This window comes from Phascolarctos cinereus, unplaced genomic scaffold (assembly GCF_003287225.1).
Source record: "Phascolarctos cinereus isolate Bilbo 61053 unplaced genomic scaffold, phaCin_HiC Scaffold_5;HRSCAF=322, whole genome shotgun sequence".
Lineage (NCBI taxonomy): Eukaryota > Metazoa > Chordata > Mammalia > Diprotodontia > Phascolarctidae > Phascolarctos > Phascolarctos cinereus.
This window is the reverse complement of record NW_027555958.1, coordinates 400,864,756-400,887,075: the sequence shown is the minus strand read 5'-3', so window position 1 is coordinate 400,887,075 and position 22,320 is coordinate 400,864,756. Positions and strand designations below refer to the sequence as shown.

The following is a 22,320-nucleotide window of genomic DNA, read 5'->3' as shown; positions in this document are numbered from 1 at the left end:
CCCCTTCACATTACTCTGTGCTCCATCCAAAATGGCCTATTTGTTGTTTTCCAAACTTTGTACTTTCTGCTGACTCTCTCTCTGTCTTTGCACAAGCCCAGAATGCCTTTATCACCTCTGAATCTTAAAATCTCTAATTTCCTTCAAGGCTCAGCTCAGATGCCATGATCTCAGGAAAGCTTTTCCACATCCCCCCAGTTGTTAGTGCTTTCTCCCTCTTCAATTTAATTCAATTCAGCAAGCATTTTAAAAAAATTCCTGATTATTTTGTATTTATTCTGTATTATGGGCATGTTGTTTCCTTTAGTAGGTAAACTCCTCAAAGGCAAGGATTGCTTAATTTTTGTCTTTTTATTCCCAGTGCCTTGCATATAGTAGATACTTAATCACTGTTTGTTTAATTAAATTGTTCAGGTGTTGAAGAGGATAGAAAGGTCTCTTCATCTGGTTTTTTTTTTTTGTCTTTTATAATTTTGATTTAGTGATGCCACCATTGCACGAGTATCTTTTTCATAGCCAGTAATAATATTATTTACATGATAATAATTATGTTTTCTTCTAGATTCTGAAAAAGAATTCTATGCTCTGCCACATCGAGTATTTGCCCCCATTCCTGGATCCAGTGTAAAACTGTGTGATTATAAATTTAGAGATGAGTCGACTAGGGAGATACAGGAACATTTTATGGAATTGTTGGATCAGCACATAGGAATAGATGATTTAGAAATTGCAGAGGAAATCAATACAGGTAAAAATAAGATCTTGTTTAAAAAAGAAGGCATCATTGTAGCTATGGTAAACATATGGACTTGAGCTCCAGTTTTTAATGTTCTGCTTGCTAGTCTTGTGACCGCCAGAGAGACACATAATTTCTGAACCTCATTTTCTCGTCTGTAAAATGCTACTTTGTTTCTGTGAGGAAAGTACTTTGCAAACTATTAAGTCTGACATAAAGGTAAGTTATTATTAAACACATGATTAAACTATAGTGAGGAATCAATTAAAAGATCAATAAAAGTTTAACTTTTAAACATCTTATGGTTGTTTTGGGCATGCTGACATAACATTTTAAATAAGGCATTTCAAATTATAATCTTTATAAAGATTATTCCTTCCCAGAGGATATTAAATACCATTGTTAATATTTAAATGTTAATGCATTCTGTGATTTCATTGGTTTGGGAACTTTCTCAGGGCACAGAGTTCAAGTGGCTTGCTTGTCATCACTGTTCCAGGGGGCAGAATCTAACCCAGGTTTTCCTAATTCCAAGGAACTCAGTCTATCACCGTGCCACTCTGCAGGTATTTATAGTAAATAAATGGTAAATATATAGTGAATGTTGGCAGATTGGCACAGTGTTGATAGCAATTTCTAGCACAGCATCACAGTATTTCAACTGTTTTCAAAATAATGGAGGGGGCTCTTGATGAGATAAAAATAATGTAGAATATGACTGACTCCCTAATAGGAAGAACTATGAAGTTTCATATTCTTCCTTTTGTAATTCATGGAATTTTTCTCAGAACTCCATTATCTTAGTGGCTTCATGCTGCCACACCTCCCTCAGATAAGAAATAAACACTTATAAGATAACAGAAGGAAATGTCTGCTGGAAGGGGGCAAACCTGAAAGATACCTTCAAATTTCCAAAACTATACTCTTTAGGAGCATATTATGCCTGTTGTCAAATGTGGTTTCTTCCCCATTTTCATCTTTCTCTGTCATATTGGGGCATGTATTTTGGATGTCTGTATTTTATTTTATTTTATCCTACAGAATTCCCAAGAAATGTATATAAATGGATGTGAGCATTATCTTAGGAAATAATATTATAATGTTCCTAAGATAACTTTTTAAAATAGGAAAAAAGTATTAATTCTGTAGACAAAGGTAGGTATCAGGAAAGAACAATTCATCATTTGGACTATCACAGTGTCCATGAGTGTTCTCGTAGGCACATTATTACCTGTCTTTTTTTTCCTTATAATGAAAAAAACAAGTGCTTTTAAACCTCAGGACAGCAACTTTCCCCTCAGTACATTTTGCAAATTTCATAGTTATTCATCAGTTGCTATGGTACCTTTTTTTATTCTACTTCCACACCCCCTTATGTTTACTGTATGGGCTGGAACTGGATTATGGTATTTAATTCAAGCACTGTTGTTACTATGGTGAGTCATGTAACTGATTGGTGAATTTCCAACCTAACTGTAGTGCCTCAGGTGTGAGTTGAGACCACCAACTTTTTCTAAGTTGATAACTCCAGGTGTTAGTGCTAATCATGATGAGGAATAAAAAGTTTGCTTTACAGTGAAAAAAGAAGGAAAAAATTAAAAATGTTGAATATTTTGATTTTGTGGCAACTATTATGTTTTAAATGATATCATCATTAAATAGTATATAATGTCCAATAATAATATCATAATTTTAAAGACGTGGTTTTGTTTTGAACATATAACCATAGGTCATTTTACAAGTCTTATTTTTTTTGTGCCACCTTGAATATTTTAATGGTTCCACAGAGCAGTGCCATGAACTTTCCCTGTTAACAGGGAAAGCCAGTTAGCAGGTTAGCCAGTCATAGGCTCAGAATGGAAAAAGAAGGAGTATATAGGTCATCTAATCTGTTTCCCAATTAATCCCTGAAAATCTCTTGTCTAGCACCCCTGAAAATGATGGTCATCTAGCATGTCCTTAACTCAGTTCATGAGACATGTCTTTGTATTTTTAGATAGCATCAATTATTAATAGTGTTTTGTATTCACAGAATCTCAGAGTGGGGAAAGACCCAAAAAACCAAATCCGTATTTGAATAAGTACAAGTATATTGAGCAAAAAAAATTATCTGTAACATCCTGTAGCATCCATGTCCTGTCCTCTGAAGCAATGTGGAACTCATCTTCTGCTCATTTTTATACAACATCTCTTCAGATACGTGAAGACAGTTATCATGTCTCCTTAGACATCATGTTCAGGCTGTACTTGTTCCTACAATCAATACTTCACATTACTGACAGATATCCTTACCATCCTTAAGACATATTCTAGTGTCCTTAAAATGTGGCACTTAGAATTAAATATAATACTCTCGAGGTAATCTGACCTTTCAAAGTACTATAGAACTCTTATTTCCTATAATAAGTAGTAGTTTTAAAATGCAGCCTAAGTTTGTATTGGCTTTTTAAAGTTTTTTTAAAAAATTTTTTAGCAGCTGCATCATTCTTCAATTACAATTAAGTATTCCTTAATACCTTAGACTGGGTCTTCTTAAACTTTGTCTACTCATGACCTCTTCAGCACTTCTTAAACTGTGGGTCACTGCTTACACAATTCCTAGATAATGTGAATGCTGCCTAACAAGCTATGTTCCACCCATCCTCTCCTGGTGACATTTTAAAAACTTAAATGCAAGCTTTACCTTTATCTCTCTTGAATTTTGTCTTATTGCTTTCATTCATATCTGTTGAAATAATTTTGGATCTTAATCCTGTCATCTCGTGGAAGCTGTGCCTCCCAGCTTCTTGTACTTCTTGCTGAATTCACAAGACACAAAAATCTGCCAAACATCTATTCATAATCTTCCTCAATATTAATTTAATAGCTGAATGAAAGAATAGTTCGCATTAGGGCAAGAGGAGGCCAGAGGGAGAAGTCAATTTAATGTTGCTATACAAGCGGCTGGTAACATAGTATAAGTACCAGACAACCACATTGTTTTTTATCAGGTCCAAAATCCAAACATTTCCACTGTTATGATACCTCTTTGTGGAAATAACTGGCAGCAACCTGGTCAGGAATGATTTCTCAAAGCTATTGAAGACCTTGAGAGGATTATGAGACAGTTCTAAAGTCATGGAGACAAAAAAGTTTCAGAGATCCAAAGATGTAATTGATGATAACCAGATAAAGAATTCCCACATGCTCTCCTTGCCACTAATGTCCTTTCTCCCTCTTGTCTTCTCTTAAGAAAGTGTCATTTTAACTCAATTCCAAAAGCATTTATTAAGTGCCTACTTAAAGCTGCCAGGCACTGTGTCTCCTCATTGCTGTTATCACCTCTTTTGTCTACCAGCTGTTGCTGGCAAATGGTTCTTATCATTCATTCAGTTCTCAAAAACTTAAAAATGCTCTGACATAAGCATTCAGCTGCAGAGAACTCTCAGTGGAAATGATGACACTAGATGAAGAAAATTGGAAGGTGAAGTGTGCAGTATAAGTATGATATGTAATTCACTTCGCCAAATTGGTTTAAACCAGTTTTCACTTTATTTAGGAAATGTTTAATTTTGAAACAAGAGTTTCTAACTTGTACCTTGTAATGCTCTTAAACTAAGCCCTATTTTATTCTCTCATACATTGTTTAAAAAGTGATATTTATTTTTGCACAAAAAAGATGCTTAGTGATTGAATTGAGGTTTGTGAAATTATTAAATGCCAAAATCAGGTAAAGTATAGGTTCTAATCACATATTTATAGTCATTTAGTGAATAAATATACTTTTTCTGTTATGAAAATTGTAGTAAAATGACATGCTTCTTTGTGAAGAGCATTTTGGTACAGAGTTAGAAAGGAAATAGTAGACATGGCCCTTGTGTTTGTAATCTAATGAAAAAGATGGGAAAAAACATAAAAGATAATTATCAACATAGAGTATCATAAATTTTTCTAAGAAATATGAGTAATCATTTTAAATCATTCATTTAACATATTTAGCAAATGTCTTTTGAGCACCTATTATTTATAAATAATGTTTTAGGTGTTATGAGAGAATTTTTAAAAGTATTATCACTATAGTTTTAAGAGGAGATAGGAGATACGAGATATAAAACAAGATATAAGAACCATAGAGGTATCACAATAAAATGTTAAAGTAAAATACATGTTTAATAATCAACATTTTAAAGTCCAGAATTTTTCTTATTAATAATAAATCTGAATTTTATTTGTACTATGTAGACTGGAAGTCATGTATAGAATATTTTTCAGTTATAGATTCATATGATATAGTCATTTTCATTAGATAAGATTTGCATCATGAGAAATTAATAGTCCATCTCTTTTAGTGTGGAGATGATAGTTTATGTTGTGTACATAGGTTTTCCTGAAAATACAGCTTTTGACATTTAAATCTAGTACTTGATAGTTACCTTAGTAATTCATCTATACCTACCATTTGTAGGTCAAAACACACCCTTTCCTTAGTAGATGGTTTAACAAATTGATGTGGTTGAAAGATTCATAGTCAACTTTATGGTGATGAATCTGTCTAAAATTTGCTAGACTGAACCTTAGAAAACAGATGTTCAATCTGACCTAGAAGGGCCTTCTGGAATTTAAATATACATAGCCTTCAAGAACTCAGGGTCACCTCTATGAGATGAGAAACCTTGAAATAATGTTTTGCTGAGATTGGTACCAATTCAAAATGAACTTTGTGGTCAGAAGTAGAATTTAGGTATTGAGGAGTGCTAAAGATCTAGTTCTAATGGCTTTATTTTTCTAAGATAATCCTTGTTATGTACTAGATTATTTATCTCCATTGTATAATCTAGGTACCTAGAGGTTACTTGTTAAAATAAGTTCTTTAATGAGTAGAATCTTATAATAGTACACCTTTATATAATTAAAGGAAGAAAAGAGTTTGTAAGATTGGAGTGTCTATGGCTTTTACCTTTTTTAGGTATGTTAGTCATCTTAGAATGTAGACGTTCACTTAGTAATGTATTTTACTTAATAGACTTTGGTGACAGCAGTGGAGTAGTTTATGTTTGAAATTTTAGTGAAACTCATTTTTACCATTGTTTTTTTTTTGCCAGTTTAAAAAAAACACTGCTGACTCAGATTGAGGTAAAACTCTTAAATTTGAATAAATGAGTGAGTGAAAAAGCATTTTTTAAGTGCTTACTATTTGAGAAACATTGGAATAAGTGCTGGGGATACAAATAAATACAAGTAGAAAAAGTTACTGAAATATTGAATCCGAGCTACTAGAACTACTTTACTGAGGTAATGGAAGCATGTAGAGCAGTAGGCATAAAATAGTTTAACTATTTTATCAGTCTGCAGTTGGGCTGAGAAACAATAAATTAAGAGGTTATCTTAGTAATTTAGCATGAGATATTTAAAGTCTGGAGTAGTTTGTTGGCCATGGAAATGGAATGGAAAAGACCTTTTCTGGAGGTATTTCAAGGGAAGGAGCTACAGGTTACCTACCCACATGGCATCAATGAAGGAGGAGTTTCAGGAGCAGATCTGTAGGGCAAGGTAGCTATAATTTCTTATAAAGGCAGTGATAAGAAAAAGGTTAAAAATAATTTAAAGATTTTGAGCCTTACAAAAAAGAAGAATGGTGCCATGGATAGAAATAAGGGAATAGTAAAATGTTATGTCAGAGAATAAAAGTAAATTTCTTTCTGGGATATTAATAATCTCCATATACATTTTCACCCCTCTGGGACCACTGCCACTACACCTTTTTGATGATTCATGTGGGGACAAGTGATATTGCTGAAGGAGTTTAGAAAGCATTATTAGGGATTATCAAATCCTGAGCAAGGAACTGAAAACCTTAGAGGAAGAGATGATGCTATTTTCATCAGTTCAGTTGGCTAAAAGCCAAGGCTTCCAAAAAAGGGCAGATTTGGTAAGTGAATGGTTTTTTGTTTGTTTTAATGGTGACTGAAAATAGGATTTGAATTTCTAGAGTTCAAATTATAGGACTAGCACTTGGTCAGATACAGAATATATCTAATGTTGTCCAATGAAAATGTTTGCCTGGAATCTTACAAATCTTGACAAGATTTAAAGTGAAAAGGGAAGAAAAGTGAAAACTGCTGGAATATGTGTTCTATGCTGGATACCATTAAGAGTGGTGGATACAACATAGGAAGAAAGACTGTCTGCAGAGATATCTTTTCATAGGGGAACAGTATACCTACCTACCCATCCCACCCCACCCCCTAGAATACAGGAATAAATTTCTTGTTCTCATATATCTATATGAGACATGTACAAAGCACGGGTAGTAACTTAAACTAGGGTTTTTACTGCAAGGAAGTAAATTGGACTTCACAGGTATGACTAAAACTTGTTGGAATAGGCTTTGTGAATGGAATATGTCTTTGGAGGGGTATGCCTTATTCAAAAGGAATAGTGCTGTAACATTGAGAAATCAGGGATCCATAGAGGAGGAATGTGATGGAGAACATTTGGGTAAAGCTCAGTGAGGGAAGAAATAGCAACATTATATTGTGAATATACTACAGACTACCTGACTAGAAAGAGGAAAACAGATAGAATTCAGGGAATAAATCAGAAACCTAGCACAGAGGTATGGTGTAATCGTGGGAGTAGGGAGGAACTTTCAACTGTATTTTGGCTTCTAGAGCTTTTTCTGCCACAAGCAGAGCAATTGTTAAATTATTGTCTTTAAAGATTATTTTATTCTTTTGAAGGTATAGGAAGTGAGGGGGTGGGAGGGTGGGGAAGTGTTATTCTGAATCCTGTTCAACAGGAAAGAACTGGTTACTGAAGTAGAAATGATGGAAACCTCGGCAGGAAGTTACCACTCCTTAGAGTTTGTGATAAAGTGAAAAGCCTAGCCTGGTAGTCTGGCGCACATCCTAGGGTTGGGCAGAACAGATTTCAGAGAGTTCAGTGAAAGAATGGATAGGAAGCTGTAGTGTAAAATTCTTAAGAAAAGTTGGTCCAAGAGGGATCTTAAGTTCCTTCTTGAAGATGCACCACTAAATCAGCTGAAGCAGAAAACAGTTGTTTAACAAGACAACGTGCATCCATAGGGAACTAATGAAACAGCTTAAAATTTTAAAACATGTATATATGATAGAATCAAGTGCAAAAACAGAAGAAAAAAAATGGCATGATTCTGCCTTTTTAATAGTATGAGGGGCACTAAAGTTCATAATTAGCTGGGATTGACAATGTCAATATCAGCAGGATCTCAAGTTGGAAAATATCTCAGGTGACTTCTAGCCCAACCTCTACCTTAAAAAAGGAACTCCCTTATTAACATTTGACAAGATGACAAGAGGTGATCCACCTTTTGCTTGAGGAGTTTTAGTGCTCTGTAACTTAAGGTATTCCATTTCATTTTGCGATTGCTCTAATTGTTAGGAAACTGAAATTGAGCTGATAAAATCTGCCCCTCTGCAACTTGCACAAATTGCTTCTACATCAAAAAAGATTTTTTTTTGGTAGTCCTTGACTCTGTGTTAAATATTTTTATCAATAATTTGAATGATAGTTTGAATATCATGCATTTTAGATTTACATATGCTGTTCAGTAGCTAGCATGTTGAATGTCAGAAATGAGATATAAAAAGATCATAACAAAGTCAATATCCAAAAAGACCATAACAATATGAATCTAATAAAATGAAATAAGAGTAGCCATAGTGCTGAATATGAATCAGTACTGGGGCAGGGAAGCCAAGAAAGCTAACAATCTTAGTTGGCATTAAGAAAGGCATGGATTGTGGTCATGCTGCTGTGCCTTGCACCCTGGACAACATCTGGAAAATTATGTTCATCTGTGGGTGCCATATTTTAGTAAGACTGGTCAACTAGAGCTGGTCCAGAGGAGGATGATATGTCGTTTGGGTATTAGAAACTGTGTCCTTATAAAATTTGGTTGAAGGAGCTGGGGCTCTTTATTGAGGAGAAGAAAAGTCTCTGGAGACACATGATATTATTACAGATATTTGAAGTCTTATCATGTGGAAGAGAGGTTACACTTGTTCTGCTTAGTAAAAGAATTGGGTGGAAGTTAATGGTGAGGTAGATTTAGGCTCTGTGTCAGGCAGTTTCCTGTCAGCAATGAAATAGGCTTATTTGGAGATTAGCACATTTCCATCCTTGGCAGTCTTCAAGCGCAGGATGCATGACTACTTGTTGGGTATGTTACAGGTCTATAAAAATGAGAGGACCAGGGGCAGCTAGGTGGTGCAATGGATAAAGCACCGGCCCTGATGTCAGGAGGACCTGAGTTTAAATCTGGCTTCAGACCAAACATTTGACACTTATTAGCTGTGTGACACTGGGCAAGTCACTTAACCCCAATTAAAAAAAAAATGAGAGGACCTAAGGAGGAGCTAGGACTAGATGATCTCTATGGTCCTGTCCAACTTTAAAATCCTCTGATTCCGTATTCCTTATGACCCTAAGATTCTGTGATCTCTTCATCTTGATGTTGCAGCTCTCTATTTCAGGTACCTCTTCTTTTCTCTTAATCCGTTTATTGGGACGTGAAGATTCTTGTCTCTAGGCTGCTGGTTCACTTTCAATCATCTGGGCTTCAGTTTCTTTGTAAAATGACAGAGAAGGCCCCTTCTAGCCATAAAAATTTTTGATCCTATCACACAGGTAATCTCTATAAAATTATTTCTCCTAAGCCTAGGAATTAAAAAAATTGCTCCCCCTCCTTAAATTTAACAACTTGAATAACCAGAATTATCTTTGCTAAACTGTCAACAAAATTGTCGAAAGTCAATTAACCTTTCTTTTTTGGGTGTCATCCCAATTTTAAAGGATGCTTATCCTGGTAGAATCATTGAACCTTAATGACACTGATTGATGAAGTGACTTGACCAACATCCCATAGGTGGTGTGTGGTAGACTAAAAGCTTATTTTGGTGTATCCTCAATGTCGTTGGTGTGGGTGTTCATTATACTATTCACAGCACAAACCCCCATGCCTACTTGTCCTGTGTCTTGTGCTATTCTTGTGCATATTTTTCTGTTTCTTCATTGAGGATCCTCTCAATGGGCTCAGTCTTTTCTTGCTTCTTTTATTTCTTGGATGTATCAGAGTACTATTTTGCCAGTTTCCATATGTGTTTTGGTATTATAACACTGAAATTCACTTTGTGAACCTTGGGCAGAAAACTTATAACAATTTGAGGATGTCATTCGGAATTATTTGTATATCCCTTATCTTTATAAAGGGCATTGAATATGGATTTTTATTTGCCCATATTTTGGATACTTTTGAAATTCAGAAATCTACAGCTATATGGAAAAAGGGAATATTAAACTAAGGATGGGGTTTGTGTATTTTATGCCTTTTTCTCAATTCCATAGCACCCTATGCAAATTTAAAAGCGCAATTTAGTGTGTCATAATCTGGACCTAAGAATGAAATAGGAACTTAACCTTATGTTTTTTGTTTATAATGTTTTAAGTTATACTGAATTGTGAGAGTAATTACTCCTATTATGTACTTGTTTTAATAATTACTCCTTTTTCTCTCATTCAGCCAGTATAAATTCATGTATGAAAAGGGAAGACATTCCAGAAGACACATATGATGATCAACCAAAGCATCTGGTTAAAACTACAGTGGCATTGAGAATTCAGCAAAACATAGGTGTGTTACCTCTGGTCATTTGTATACAACGTTATAAAAACATTATTCTGGAATGTGAGTTTAGCTATTTTTGCTTGTCACGAATAATTTTCTAACTTTGTTTTCTTAAAAACTTCATACTGATATTTTTGGTTTTGTGAAGAGTAGTTACTGATCTTTATATATTTTGAGAAGAAAAAAAAAACCCTGTAATCCTGGTTTTAGGCTCACAGTGATATATGTAGTCTGGGGAATAGGTAGTCCAGTTTGGCTAGAGCATTGGCTGTTGGCATGGATATTGAGAGACTAGAGTTTCATGCTGGCTGAATCACTGATTAGTTATATGAATTTCGGAATATCAAACATTTGTTGTGCTCTTGATGTGTGTTTTAAGCTGTAAAAACAGAAATAGTGCTGCCTGCTCAACTTCATAGGAACTTTAAGTTAGAAGTTCGAATGCTTTGAACTAAACATGTTTTTGTTATTGTTTTAGACTGTTATAGCCTATGAATGTCACAGGCTATGAAAGAGTTTTTAAATGGTCAAGACCTTTGGTGTCATTTGGTCATTAAATCAGTAAATATTTATTAAGCTCCTACTATGTGCCAGGCACTGTGCTAATTTAGTCACAATTCTTTTTCACCTAAAAAATTTTCATACTTCTTGGTTTTCCAAAAAGTGATTTTTGTTATTTTAAGGAGAAATCAGACTCAGCATGATGAATGAGCAAGTTAGAGTTACTGTTTCTGTCACCTAATGGCTATTTCCCCTTTTCCTGGTCCATAAGCTTTGACCCGAATATGTTCTCATCTCATCTAAAATGAGCCACAAATACGTCACTAAGGTGGCAAGCAGTTGGGACTTGTTTAAGAGGCAAGTTTCTACTGAATATACTCCTTGATGGCTGGTGCAGTCATTTTTGTCTTTGTATCCTCAGCACTTAGACCAGTGGTGGGCACGTAGTAGTTGGCCTTTCATAAGTGGTTGTTGAATTGAACTCCATTGACCTATTCACTACTATTTAAAACTACCCTCTACAGATATAATACCTATGTAAAAATCTGTTGGTACAGCTTTTTAAATATTGTTCTCTTTTTGTGGCAATCATAAACTTTTTGTCCCCTTACTTTGAGTTTTATTTAGAAGGCTGTGAAGTAGATGGTTGCCATTTACATCTAAGCAACTTAAGATTCTGAGAGGAAAAGGACCTGGGATGCACTTTTACTATCCATCTCTAGAGAAATAACTGATGGAGTCTGAATGGAGATCAAAGCATACTTTCTCTTTACTTTTTAAATTTTTCTTGTTTTTTTGTGTTTTCTTTCACAGGATGATTAACATAGAAATATGTTTTGTATGACTGCACATGTATAACCTGTATCAAATTTCTTGCTTTCTCAACAAGGGGATGGGAGAGGGAGGGAGTTTTAAAAAGTTTTAAAAAAACAAATGTTAAAAAATGTTTTTATGTGTAATTGGGGGGAAATTTTTTTTAAAGCATATTTTCCTCAGAATAAGATTTTCCTGGCATGTAACAATACTTAAAATGTATTAAGAATTAAAGGTAAGACTTTTGTATCTACAGAGTGTAGAAGGACCATCTTCTGTCTGTGGAGATGGAAAAACAATGAACAGGAATAAGAAGAATCCTCTGAGAAATAGAGGGGCCACTTCTAGTGTCTCCTCTTTCTTTATACTTTGTTGTGTAAATCAGAGAGAATGTTTGCACTTGTGCCACAGTTGACTTTGACCCTTCTTTCTCTGGTCCTGGAAATCATTCAAGTGTTCTGTTTTGGGTCACTCATGTTTTGTGTGTGTGTGTTTGAATTGTAGGTGTGGCGATAGCAGCTGCAGTGGCACTCCTTGCTGCGGGCTTTTCCTTTCATTACTTCAGTGACTAATATTAGACACAAGGAGCTGTGGGAACACTGACCAGGAATGAGGGGCTGATCCTGAAGATGCAAGCAAGACCTAGGGACTTAAAGAATAACAGGCAGATCTGTTTCCATAAATGGCTAATAAGTATACTTCTGATTTGTCATAAGATCTCTCTCTGCCTTGTGTAGTTATGCCATTACTGTAGGTGGAAGAGGTTTCCAAAAATAAAGTGGCTTATCTAACTAAAAATTTAAGTTACATGTAATAGAAGGTTATTAACCATAAAAAATAAAAACAAAAACAGGTATAGCAACAATGTGGTGTAGTAGAAGGACTACTGAACTTGTAGTCAAAAGACCTAGGTTTGAGTCCTGCTTCTATCACTTATTATCTGGGAGAACTTTGGCAAATCATTTTAACTTCCCTGAGTTTTAGTTTCCTTGTTTATAAATGGGAGTAATAATACTACCTACCTCACAGGGTTGTTGTGAGGGTCTAAGGAAATGTATATACAGTGCTTTAGAAGAAAAACAATGTATACACAGAAGCCATTATTTATTGTCTTTTTGAATTGTGACACCAATCAGGATGTATAAAAATCTCAGTACCATAGAAGGATGCCTCATGTTCCTTGTAGGGGAGAATGATTGGGCAGATCACACATTGGGAAAGAAAGCCTACCATGTAGGCTGACACCTTGGACCCTCCACAGCAGGCAGATAGAATGGTCCAAATAAAATACATGGGAATCAAGACCATGTAGATGCTCAGTATCTCTCGTTAGCGTATTGTGATTATCTTTTTAGGCATCATTGATAAAAAAAATTTTGGTATATTCTAAGTGCTAGTCTAATTATTCTGTTTATTGTGTCTTGCTTGAGGATTATAGGCCTTTAAAAAATGTTATAACGCTTTAGTTAGAAAACTGCATCAATGCAGCAGAAAACCAGTTGATTTTTCTTGATATCATGCTATAAACTAATATTCTTACTGTGAAAATTCTGGTAGAGATATTAAACAATACCCAGATGTAGTCCTTGAATCCTTATATATACATGTGTATGTATATATAATAACCCCCTATGAGAAGATAATATTATTACAGTAAAGTAACATACCTCACTTGTATATTTTCAGCATCTTGGATAAAAGGATATAAAGCCCTAATGGGGACCCAAATTACCCTGTTTCTTTCTACAGTTTTACCAGATATATTATTAACCTTATTTCAGTGTGTTGTTTTGGTATCTCTTTGAAGTATTCTGAACAAATGCTATTCTCCCTATTGCAGATAAAGAAGCTCAGGCTTAGCTTGTCATGACCTTCATATTTGTCTTTAGTCTTTATGGCCCAGACGTTTTCTTACTTCTTGTATTAATACTCTAGGACTACAGAATGCCTTGGGAATGTTACTGAAGCAAACATGACAAACAGATATTAATAAGCATTAGGTAATTGAACCCTACTCACAGTAAATTAAGCCATGCTTTGTAATGGACTCTGAGTCCACCAAATCACTGCAGAACTTAAGACTTTATGGTCAGTCAAAAGCTCATTTTTAAGAATTTAGTAGGAAAAATATTCCCAGCCAATTTCAGTTGCTATGGGTGTTCAGTTTGGCAGTAATGCCTTTTGTTTATAAATTTGTGGAGTGGCATTTAGTGATAAGAATGAAAGGAGTTTAATCTTGAATTAGATTCTATTTTAGACTAATCCAATTTAGTTGGCTGAGTCTGTAGCTTGCCCTTGTGATCAGAGCTCTGAATAGGAAAAATGCTCAGATACCAGGCATAAAAACTAAACTAAACTTACTTTATTTTAGAAAATTTTTTTTTACCTTTGGTAGTGAATATTTAATATTTTGCATCTGTCAGAGGGACAGTTACTAGTAATTAATTCCTGGATTCTGAGTCTAGTGCAAAGAGCAGTGGATTAGCATTTAGTAAAACTCTTTTATTCCCAACTTCTGTTAACTAGTTGTATGACCGTGGGTCAGTAACCTAGCTTCTGTGAGCACGAGCTTCATTACCTGTAAAGTGTGGAAATTAAACTAGGTAACCTCTTAGGTCCCTTCTAACATTAACTGTAGTTTGTATAATTTTTCATTTGATTTCAGTGTCATCAAAAATTGGAAATTAGCCTAACTTTCCTAATATTTATGAGCCTCAACTTCTTTATAAAATGGGGGTAATAATTTCATTACATACCTCACAAAGTGATTGTGAAGATCAGTTGATAAGATGTATGTGAGTGCTTTGTAACAGTAAAGCTATATAAATGTAAGCTATTCTTGATTAGCACAGGAATAGAGAGAACCTTGCTTAAATATCTACATCCCTACTCTTAAAGTATTAGAATCATCAGTTCTATTCATAATCATCTTCAATGAAATCTGTATGAGTCTTAAATAGAAGACATGGTTCGAGTCTATTACACATTTTAAATGATTTGTTAGACATTTAGCCCCAAGACCAAATGCATGAGCACTTTGTTAAATGAAATGCTGCCTTAAAAGTTTGATTATCAGTAATTTGACAAAATTATAATATTTCTGGAAACTAATACTTACTCAAGTATATCAGAGCTGTTAAAAACTGTATTATGCTTTAGCTAACTAGGTTTTTGTTATAGATTTAGAAAGGACATTAATGGGAGTGTGGTTACAGGTAAAACACTGCTGGATTTAGAGTCATAGTACCTGGATTAAAGTTCTGATAATCACTTACTAGTTGTGAAACCTTAGTCAAGTCACAACTTCTCTGGGCCTTAATTTTCTTCTCAGTAAAAAGAGTGGGTTATAGTAAATGGTCTCTAAGGCATCTTTCAATTCTCTACTTAGGATCTTATGAATTGGACCTTGGTCCTTCAATTTACAATTAAAACAGCCATTTGCTCCAGTCCTGATGTTCTTCACAAATAGACCATTTGGTTTGCCATAACTTGCCATATTTTCTAATGAATGCTTTTTTTTCCAACAAAAGCTCTGCTTTTGTGATACTATTATAAAACCAAAGTTTAAGTAATTTTAAGAGCTAAAACAGTTATCCTTTTGGCTGGAATACTGAGAAACATAGAATCTGCGTAAGGTAGTGAAGATTTCCTAAGAAACTGCAGTGCACAGCACATCTGCATTTATTATAAAAAGAATGGATCAGAACTAATTATTTTGTTTTGATAGTAGTTGAAATAGCTGGATCTAGGCAAGATGGTGAAGTAGGTGAAATTTTTCATGGCTTCTATCTCATAAGATGCCCAATACCGTTAGGTAGATTTCTGTTCAAAATAATTTGGCGCAGTGGATAGAGTACCAGGCCTGGGATCAGGAAGACCTGAATTCAAATTCAGTCTCAGGCATTTAATAGCGTAGGACCCTGGGCAAATCACTTAACCCTGTTTGCCTCAATTTGCTCAACTGTAAAATGAACTGGAGAAGGAAATGGCAAACCACTGCATTGTCTGCCAAGAAAACCGCATATGGGGTCGCAAAGAAACAGGACTGAAACAGCTGAACAACAAAACATTTGGAGCTGTCCAAAAGTGGAATGGACTACCTCAGGGAATAGTGTTTTGCACATCAATGATGGCCATAATGCAGATGACCACTTATTGGTTTCTTAAAGATGGATTTTTTAAAAAATTGAGTAGAGCTTAAATTAGATGATCTCTAAGGTCCATTCCAATTCTGTTCATGGTTTTACATTAATAAAACTTGCATTTTTTCCTTACGTGTGTCTAAAGTCTTCAAGCTGGTGTAATACAGCTCAATTTTAAAAATAAACTTTAAGGAAAAAAATGTTAATTATTTGTAGAAATAACAGCTAACTAAAAGGATAAAAGCCTAATCCCACTCCACCCCCAATTTCTAGTCCCATTTGCTTTACCTTTCCTTCTAGCTCTTCAAATTCTATAACTTCCCCAAACTGCACCTACCTTCCTCCTAAAACCTGCTGCTAACTTCCCTATTGCTCTTGCTGGTACTAGTATCTTCCTGCTTCCCCAGGCTTGAAACCGTAAAGGCATCTGACTTCTTTCTCCATCACTGCCATCATGCAGTCAGATAACAAGTCTGACCAATTCCACATCCATATCTCTTGCATTTGCCCATCTACTTCTCCATCCACTAAGCTATTATCTTGTTTAGCACCTTGCTTGAATTGTAATAGCCTCCCAATCTGTTGCCTAACTCTCAGGTACTCCTTTCTCCAATCTATCATCTCTAATATCAAAATAATCTTCCTATTGCACAGGTCTAACCATGTCTTTTCCCCAATCAAAAACCCAAAGTGACTCCCTATTGCTTCCAGGTTAAAATACCAATACCTTGATATTTAAAGACGTCTGTGATCTGGCTCCAACCTATCTTTCCATGGCTTTATTTCGTGTTGATCTTCTTCATGTTCATGGTCCAGCAGAGCTACTATCTGTTCTTGGAACTTGGTATTCTACTGTCTATCTCCCACACATCCATGCCAGGAATTCACTTTCAATTCAATAACTGAATTCAACAAACGTTTGGTACTTCCTATAATAGAGACATTAGGAATACAAAGTTACAAAAGCCTGCCTTCCGGTAGCGTTCACCTTACTAGGGATGTGGTGTATACATAGCTAAGTAAATATAATTTGAGGAAGACAGAGCAATAACAACGAGGGGAATCAGGTAAGGCTTTTCATGGGAGGTGGCATCTGAGCTAAAATGTAAAGAAACTAAGGCTCCTAAGGGGCACAAGTGAGGAAAAAGGAGTCTGCCAGGTACAAGTGCAAACCTTGCAAAAATTTGGAAACAGGTAAAATGTTGAGTTGGAGGATGTTTAGTAGGACAGTTAGACAAGAATCAGAGTTGTAGAAAGTATTCCCTGTGGTGAACTTTTGGTTATATTGGAGATCACATGTAGGTCTAAAAATTTCATTATTCAGCATTCACTTGTCCACTACCTATTGAGGCAAAACCCTTTCATACTCCTTAATTGGGTGGAGAAGATAAAGTTTGTCTCTTCTGTGTTATTTCGTTCTGATAGTTACCCTTGTTATAACAACATATAAAGGCACTGGATTTAGATTTAGGATGATGAGTTCAAATCTTGCCTCACATACTAACTAGCTATGTGACCCAGGCATGACAGTTAACCTCTTTCTGCCTGTTTCCCCATCTGTAAAAAATGGAGATAATAGCAGCAATTACCTCCCAGGGTTGTAGTGTGGGTAAAATGAGATATTTATAAAGTGCTTTATAAACCTTAGAGCACCATATAAATGCTATTATATATTTATATATTACAATAATATATGCACACACATAAATATAACAACCTTTCAGTGTTTCTGAAAGACAGATTTGTATTGCATGTCGTATATTTGGAGGGAGAGGTGACTTCTGGCTGCCTGAGAAAATTCTGAGTATGTTGATGAATACCTATTTGGCTTATGGGGCTTACTTCAGATGGGAGGGAGTGGTTGTGGTGTGGGGGAAAGAATGGAGATGAGAACTTTTAAATTGCAAGCTAAAGCCTTGGAACTTCAGCTGTATAGGAGAAGCTGACCCTACCATGTCTCTTGACCTCCACAGCTTACAGCCCTAGAGACTACTGAGAGTGGATCTTCCTTGGGTGAGATAATTCTCTTAGTTTGAGCTGAGATCCTACTGCATTTCTCAATTGAAGAGACTATTACTCTTATGCAAACTTTGGTATTTCTATATTTAGGGAAGGAACAGATTTAGTAGAAGAAAATGAAACCAAAGAAGACAGATGGAGTGGTCAAAGACATAGTAGAACTAAAACACCATAAAAGCTAAGAGACTTTTTCAAGAAGGGCACCAATAGGAAATGTGGCAGAGGGGTCAAGCAGGATGAGGACTGAGAACAGATTATTGGATTTGAGGAAGTAATGGGCTCATGTTTCTACAGCATCACTTCTTTTTGTTTCTGAAATGGCCTGTAACTCAACACTACGTAGTTGGCAAAGCTTCTGACTTTAGGTAAGTAATTCTACACCTAAGCCCAGTGTAGCCTGTGATCTAGGAAACTGGAGATGCAGTGGCAGAGCAGCCAATGGCACAAGAGCCTTGGGAGTGGCAGCACGCCTCATACTAACGTTCCTGCTTCCAGCCTAACCTTCACAGGGGTATTCATTAACCTCCAAGTATTAATACCCTTGGCAGATGTGGTGTTGACAATGATTTGGAGAGGCCCAGAAGACAGTTGGAAAGGAAGGAGTAGGCTTAAGCACTGGAAGTGAGAGATTCCCTTATCCAGGGAAACAACTCCTATGGAGAAGAGGTCGGCCCTCCCCATCAACTGCCATTCAGCTGCCATGCAAAGGCAAGCCATATTAGCTGAAGCAGCAAAGGCACCCTGAGGAAGAGACAGGAGGCAGCGTGTGCCCAGCAAGCGAAACCATCATAATCACCACCTTGACCATCTGGTCAAGGATCCTCTGGTCCTGATGGAGATAGCTCAGGACCCTAAATTCAAGAGTCTTGGGACAGCAATGTACCCTCAGCCATTATCTTAAGAAACAACCCCTGTAGTGGTGCGGTCTGTTCCTGCAGGTACTATGGCCACAGTTATTGAATGCTCAAAGAGGAACATTCTCACCCTCAAAGTCCTTGGTGTTGTCAAATGGTTCAACATCAGAAACTAATATGGCATTAAAGAAGAGACATTAACATCTCCTTTGCTGCTGTACTCTAAAGTTCCCAGGACTTTCTCTATCTGACTTAGAACCGAAACCTTCCATATATGTTGTTTCCACAGAATGTCGGCCCTCTGAGAACAGGGACTGTCTTCTTTTTCTTTTTGTATCCCCAGTAGTCAGAGTAGTACTTTGCACATAGTAAGTACTTAATAAATACTTTATTCTTTCATTCAAATAACTCTGCAGCAGACTTTCTGGAACAAGCCTCCTAGAAGAAAGAGGTGTTCCTGAACTCAGCAATAGGCTGGCCACAGGGTGATGAATAGTTTTGACGATAACAATTCTCTAAGATTGTCTACTAAGTTATAGGGAGGTTGCAATCTACTTACATCTGTGAAATGACTGATCTTTGAGATATTGAAATAATATAATAATAATATGTTAGAATTCTATTATTGCAATAGACCACTTTGATGGAACAATAACATCCCTGAATTAATCTAAGAATGAATTGGGTACCCCCAAAATATTGATTTTTTTTGTTGTTTATGTTGATGATTTTTGCTTGTTTTATATTTTGGTTTTTAGTATTCAATAAAGCTTCCTTTTAAAAGCTTTCTCTTTCCATCAAGGTTTTGCAACATGTGCGCTTTTGAATTCTACATTCAGTCCTATGGCACAGTTCTTTGAACATAGTGAATGAATAAATGCATGGATGCATGGATAGATGGGGTGAAAGAATGAAAAATCATTATTGAGTGCTTAGTATGAGCCAAGCAGTGGGATTATAAATAGAAGAGCAAAATAGACCTTGCTCTCAAGGAACTCACATTCTAATTAAGGAAGATGGCACATATAGGAGGGTTTAGCTGATGGAAAGATGGCAAGCCCCAGACAGCCTTAGGGTTTATCAGCAAGTTGCTTAGGGATTTGGAGGGCCTAACAAGATATATGGTAAAGCCTGGTAGACCCTTGTTTTACCGGAAGGATTATAGTTGATGGCTCCTTGCTCCTCCAAGTATTAATACCCTTGGCAGATGTGGTGGTGACAACAATCTGGAGAGGCCCAGAAGACAATTGGAAAGGAAAGAGTGGGCCTAAGCACTGGAAGTGAGGGATTTCTGTGTTCCTTCATGGGGAAAGGGGAGGGATCATCTTCAAGTCAGGGAGGGGGGTGAGGGGAGAAAAGGGAAAAAAGCAGGAAGGTTAGGGGTAAAGTATCTTCTTACTGCCTTCTCCCTGGCTCCTCTAGACCTAGTTAGGATTAGCAGGCACATAATACATATTTATTGAATTTTGAGACTGAAGTCTTAAAACAGAAATAAGAAGTTATAATGAATGGAATTGAACCCCAAGTCTTTCTTATGAGAGAAAAGTGATTATTTTTAACATGGACTTTTTAAAAAATTTATTTTAAATCATTAAGATATTCTTGTTATATGCCACTAATTAATGATCATGAAGTCCAGTTACTATTTTACTATTTTTTTTCGTATTTTTCCTGAGAAGTATACTGTATATGTCTTTACATATATTCTTATAGTTCTCAGTTTGATGCTATTCTCTATAATATAGAATGGCATTTAAAAATCAATAGTGGATATAGATAATGGCCCTGGAATCAGGAAGACCTGGGTTCAAGTAATGCTTCTAATACCTACTGGCTGAGTAACGATGGTCAAGTTGGTCAAGTAGGTGCATATCTCCATTGGTAAAGGAATTCATTGCAGGTAACAAAAAAAAAAAAAAACCAAAACCAGAAAGTAAAGTGGAGGAGATCACAGAATGTCAGAGCTAAATAAGACTTTGGACAATCTATACCAACTCTTCGCTTTAGAGATGGGGAAACTGAGGCTGAAGACCATCTGCTATAAATTTAAAATGTTATTTCTTTCCTTTGAGACAAAAATATTTTTGCACCATGAACGTTGCAGAATGAGCGTTTAAATGAAGTGATTTTGTTATCCAGGATTTTTGCAAGTAGTGGACTTAAAATATTTGAGTCAAATCTTGCCTTTTGTTCAGTTCTTCCTGCTGAATACTGTGATCAAGACTTCATTCAGGTTTCCATGAGTCACCATCTGCTTATTTTGAGTATGGTTGCTATCATCATAACGACTAAGTATTAGTGCCACCTAGTTACTTTTGTTTTGACAATTATGGGTTAAAGACATTGCTTGGCATAATCTTGCTTCAGCTTGTTTGGTCTGTCTGTCAGATTAACGGCATAGTGGGTTATTTCTTATGGCAAGACAAAAGCTGTCTTGACTGAGAACCTTTCTGAACTCTATGTTTATTAATATTGTTCTTCCCCTCCCACTTCTGTCCCCCCACTTCCCCCCCGGCCAAGGACCATTTTGTTGCCGTTCATCCTTACCTGTATGGCTTTGCAGTTCTGTTAGCATGCTGCAGAACTATAATCGTTGATACTGATAGTGTAGTCGAACATAATTCAACTCTTATTACTGCATTTCAAGTATAATGCTACCTTGATGTGTACACATGCATCTTCTTTTTGTTTAAATGTTTTTCTTCACTCATTTAGAACTAGGGCCAATCCAAAGTAACTTCCTCCTACAACTGGAGGTTGGACTATGGACTATTGGAGGAAATACCCTGCTGAATATTTTTTATTATTGTTAATAAGAACTCAGGGTTTTATCTTGGGCATTCTTCTGTTCTCCCTGTATACTACTTCACTCAGTGATCTCGTCAGCTCTAGTGCAATTTAGTTACCATTTGTACGCTGATGAGTCTCAGCAACTGACCCAAATTCTCTGCTGGCTTCCAGTCTCACATCTCCAAATGCTTCTCAGACTTCTCGAACTGGACGTCCAGTAGACACATTAAACTCAATATATCCAAAAGAGAACTTATTATTTCCCCCCTTAAACCCTCCACCCTACTTGCTTCCCTTTTACTATACAGTAACAACATCCTCCTAGTGCCTCAAGCTCATGGCTTAGGCGTCATCCTCAACTCCAGTGCCTGCCAATTCCATTTTTGCGGCGTGTCCCCAATAAGCCCCTTTCTCTCCTTTGATGCTGCCACCGCTCTGGTGCGGGCTGTCATCACCTCACCCTTGAACTATTGGAGTAGTCTGCTGGTGGGTCTGCCTGTCTCAAGTCTCTCCCCACTGCAAGCTGTTCTCTATTTAACCACAAAGTGATTTTCCTAAAGCACAAGTCTGATCATGTCACCTCTCCCGCCTCCCGCCATATGCACTCATTAAATTCCAGTGTCACCTTTAGGATCAAATACAAAATCCTCTGGTTTTCAAAGACTTTCAAAGACCTTCATGACCTAGCTCCCTCCTATCTTTCCAGCCCCCATATCTTACTTTCCACCAAGTATTCTTTGATCCAGTGATATTGGACTTCTTGCTGTTCCATGAACAAGGCAATCCATCTCTTATATCCAGGCATTTTCTCTAGCTGTCCCG

The 22,320-nt window shown here is 36.3% G+C and overlaps 1 protein-coding gene across 4 annotated transcripts in view; it reads left to right on the top strand.

Moving 5' to 3' along the window:
* ODR4 (odr-4 GPCR localization factor homolog) overlaps positions 1-15,967 on the top strand; it is a 48,278-nt gene extending 32,311 nt beyond the window's left edge. For 3 of the 4 annotated variants that reach the window (XM_078156451.1, XM_020984414.2, XM_078156449.1), the window contains 4 exons: positions 563-748; positions 1,195-1,302; positions 10,275-10,385; positions 12,198-15,967. In XM_078156451.1, the coding sequence (XP_078012577.1) occupies positions 563-748; positions 1,195-1,302; positions 10,275-10,385; positions 12,198-12,265 (473 nt within the window). In that variant the 3' untranslated portion in view covers positions 12,266-15,967. The remainder of the gene's footprint in view (positions 1-562; positions 749-1,194; positions 1,303-10,274; positions 10,386-12,197) is intronic. The other variant, XM_020984416.2, reaches the window with a different exon arrangement.
* The last annotated feature ends 6,353 nt before the right edge of the window (positions 15,968-22,320 follow it).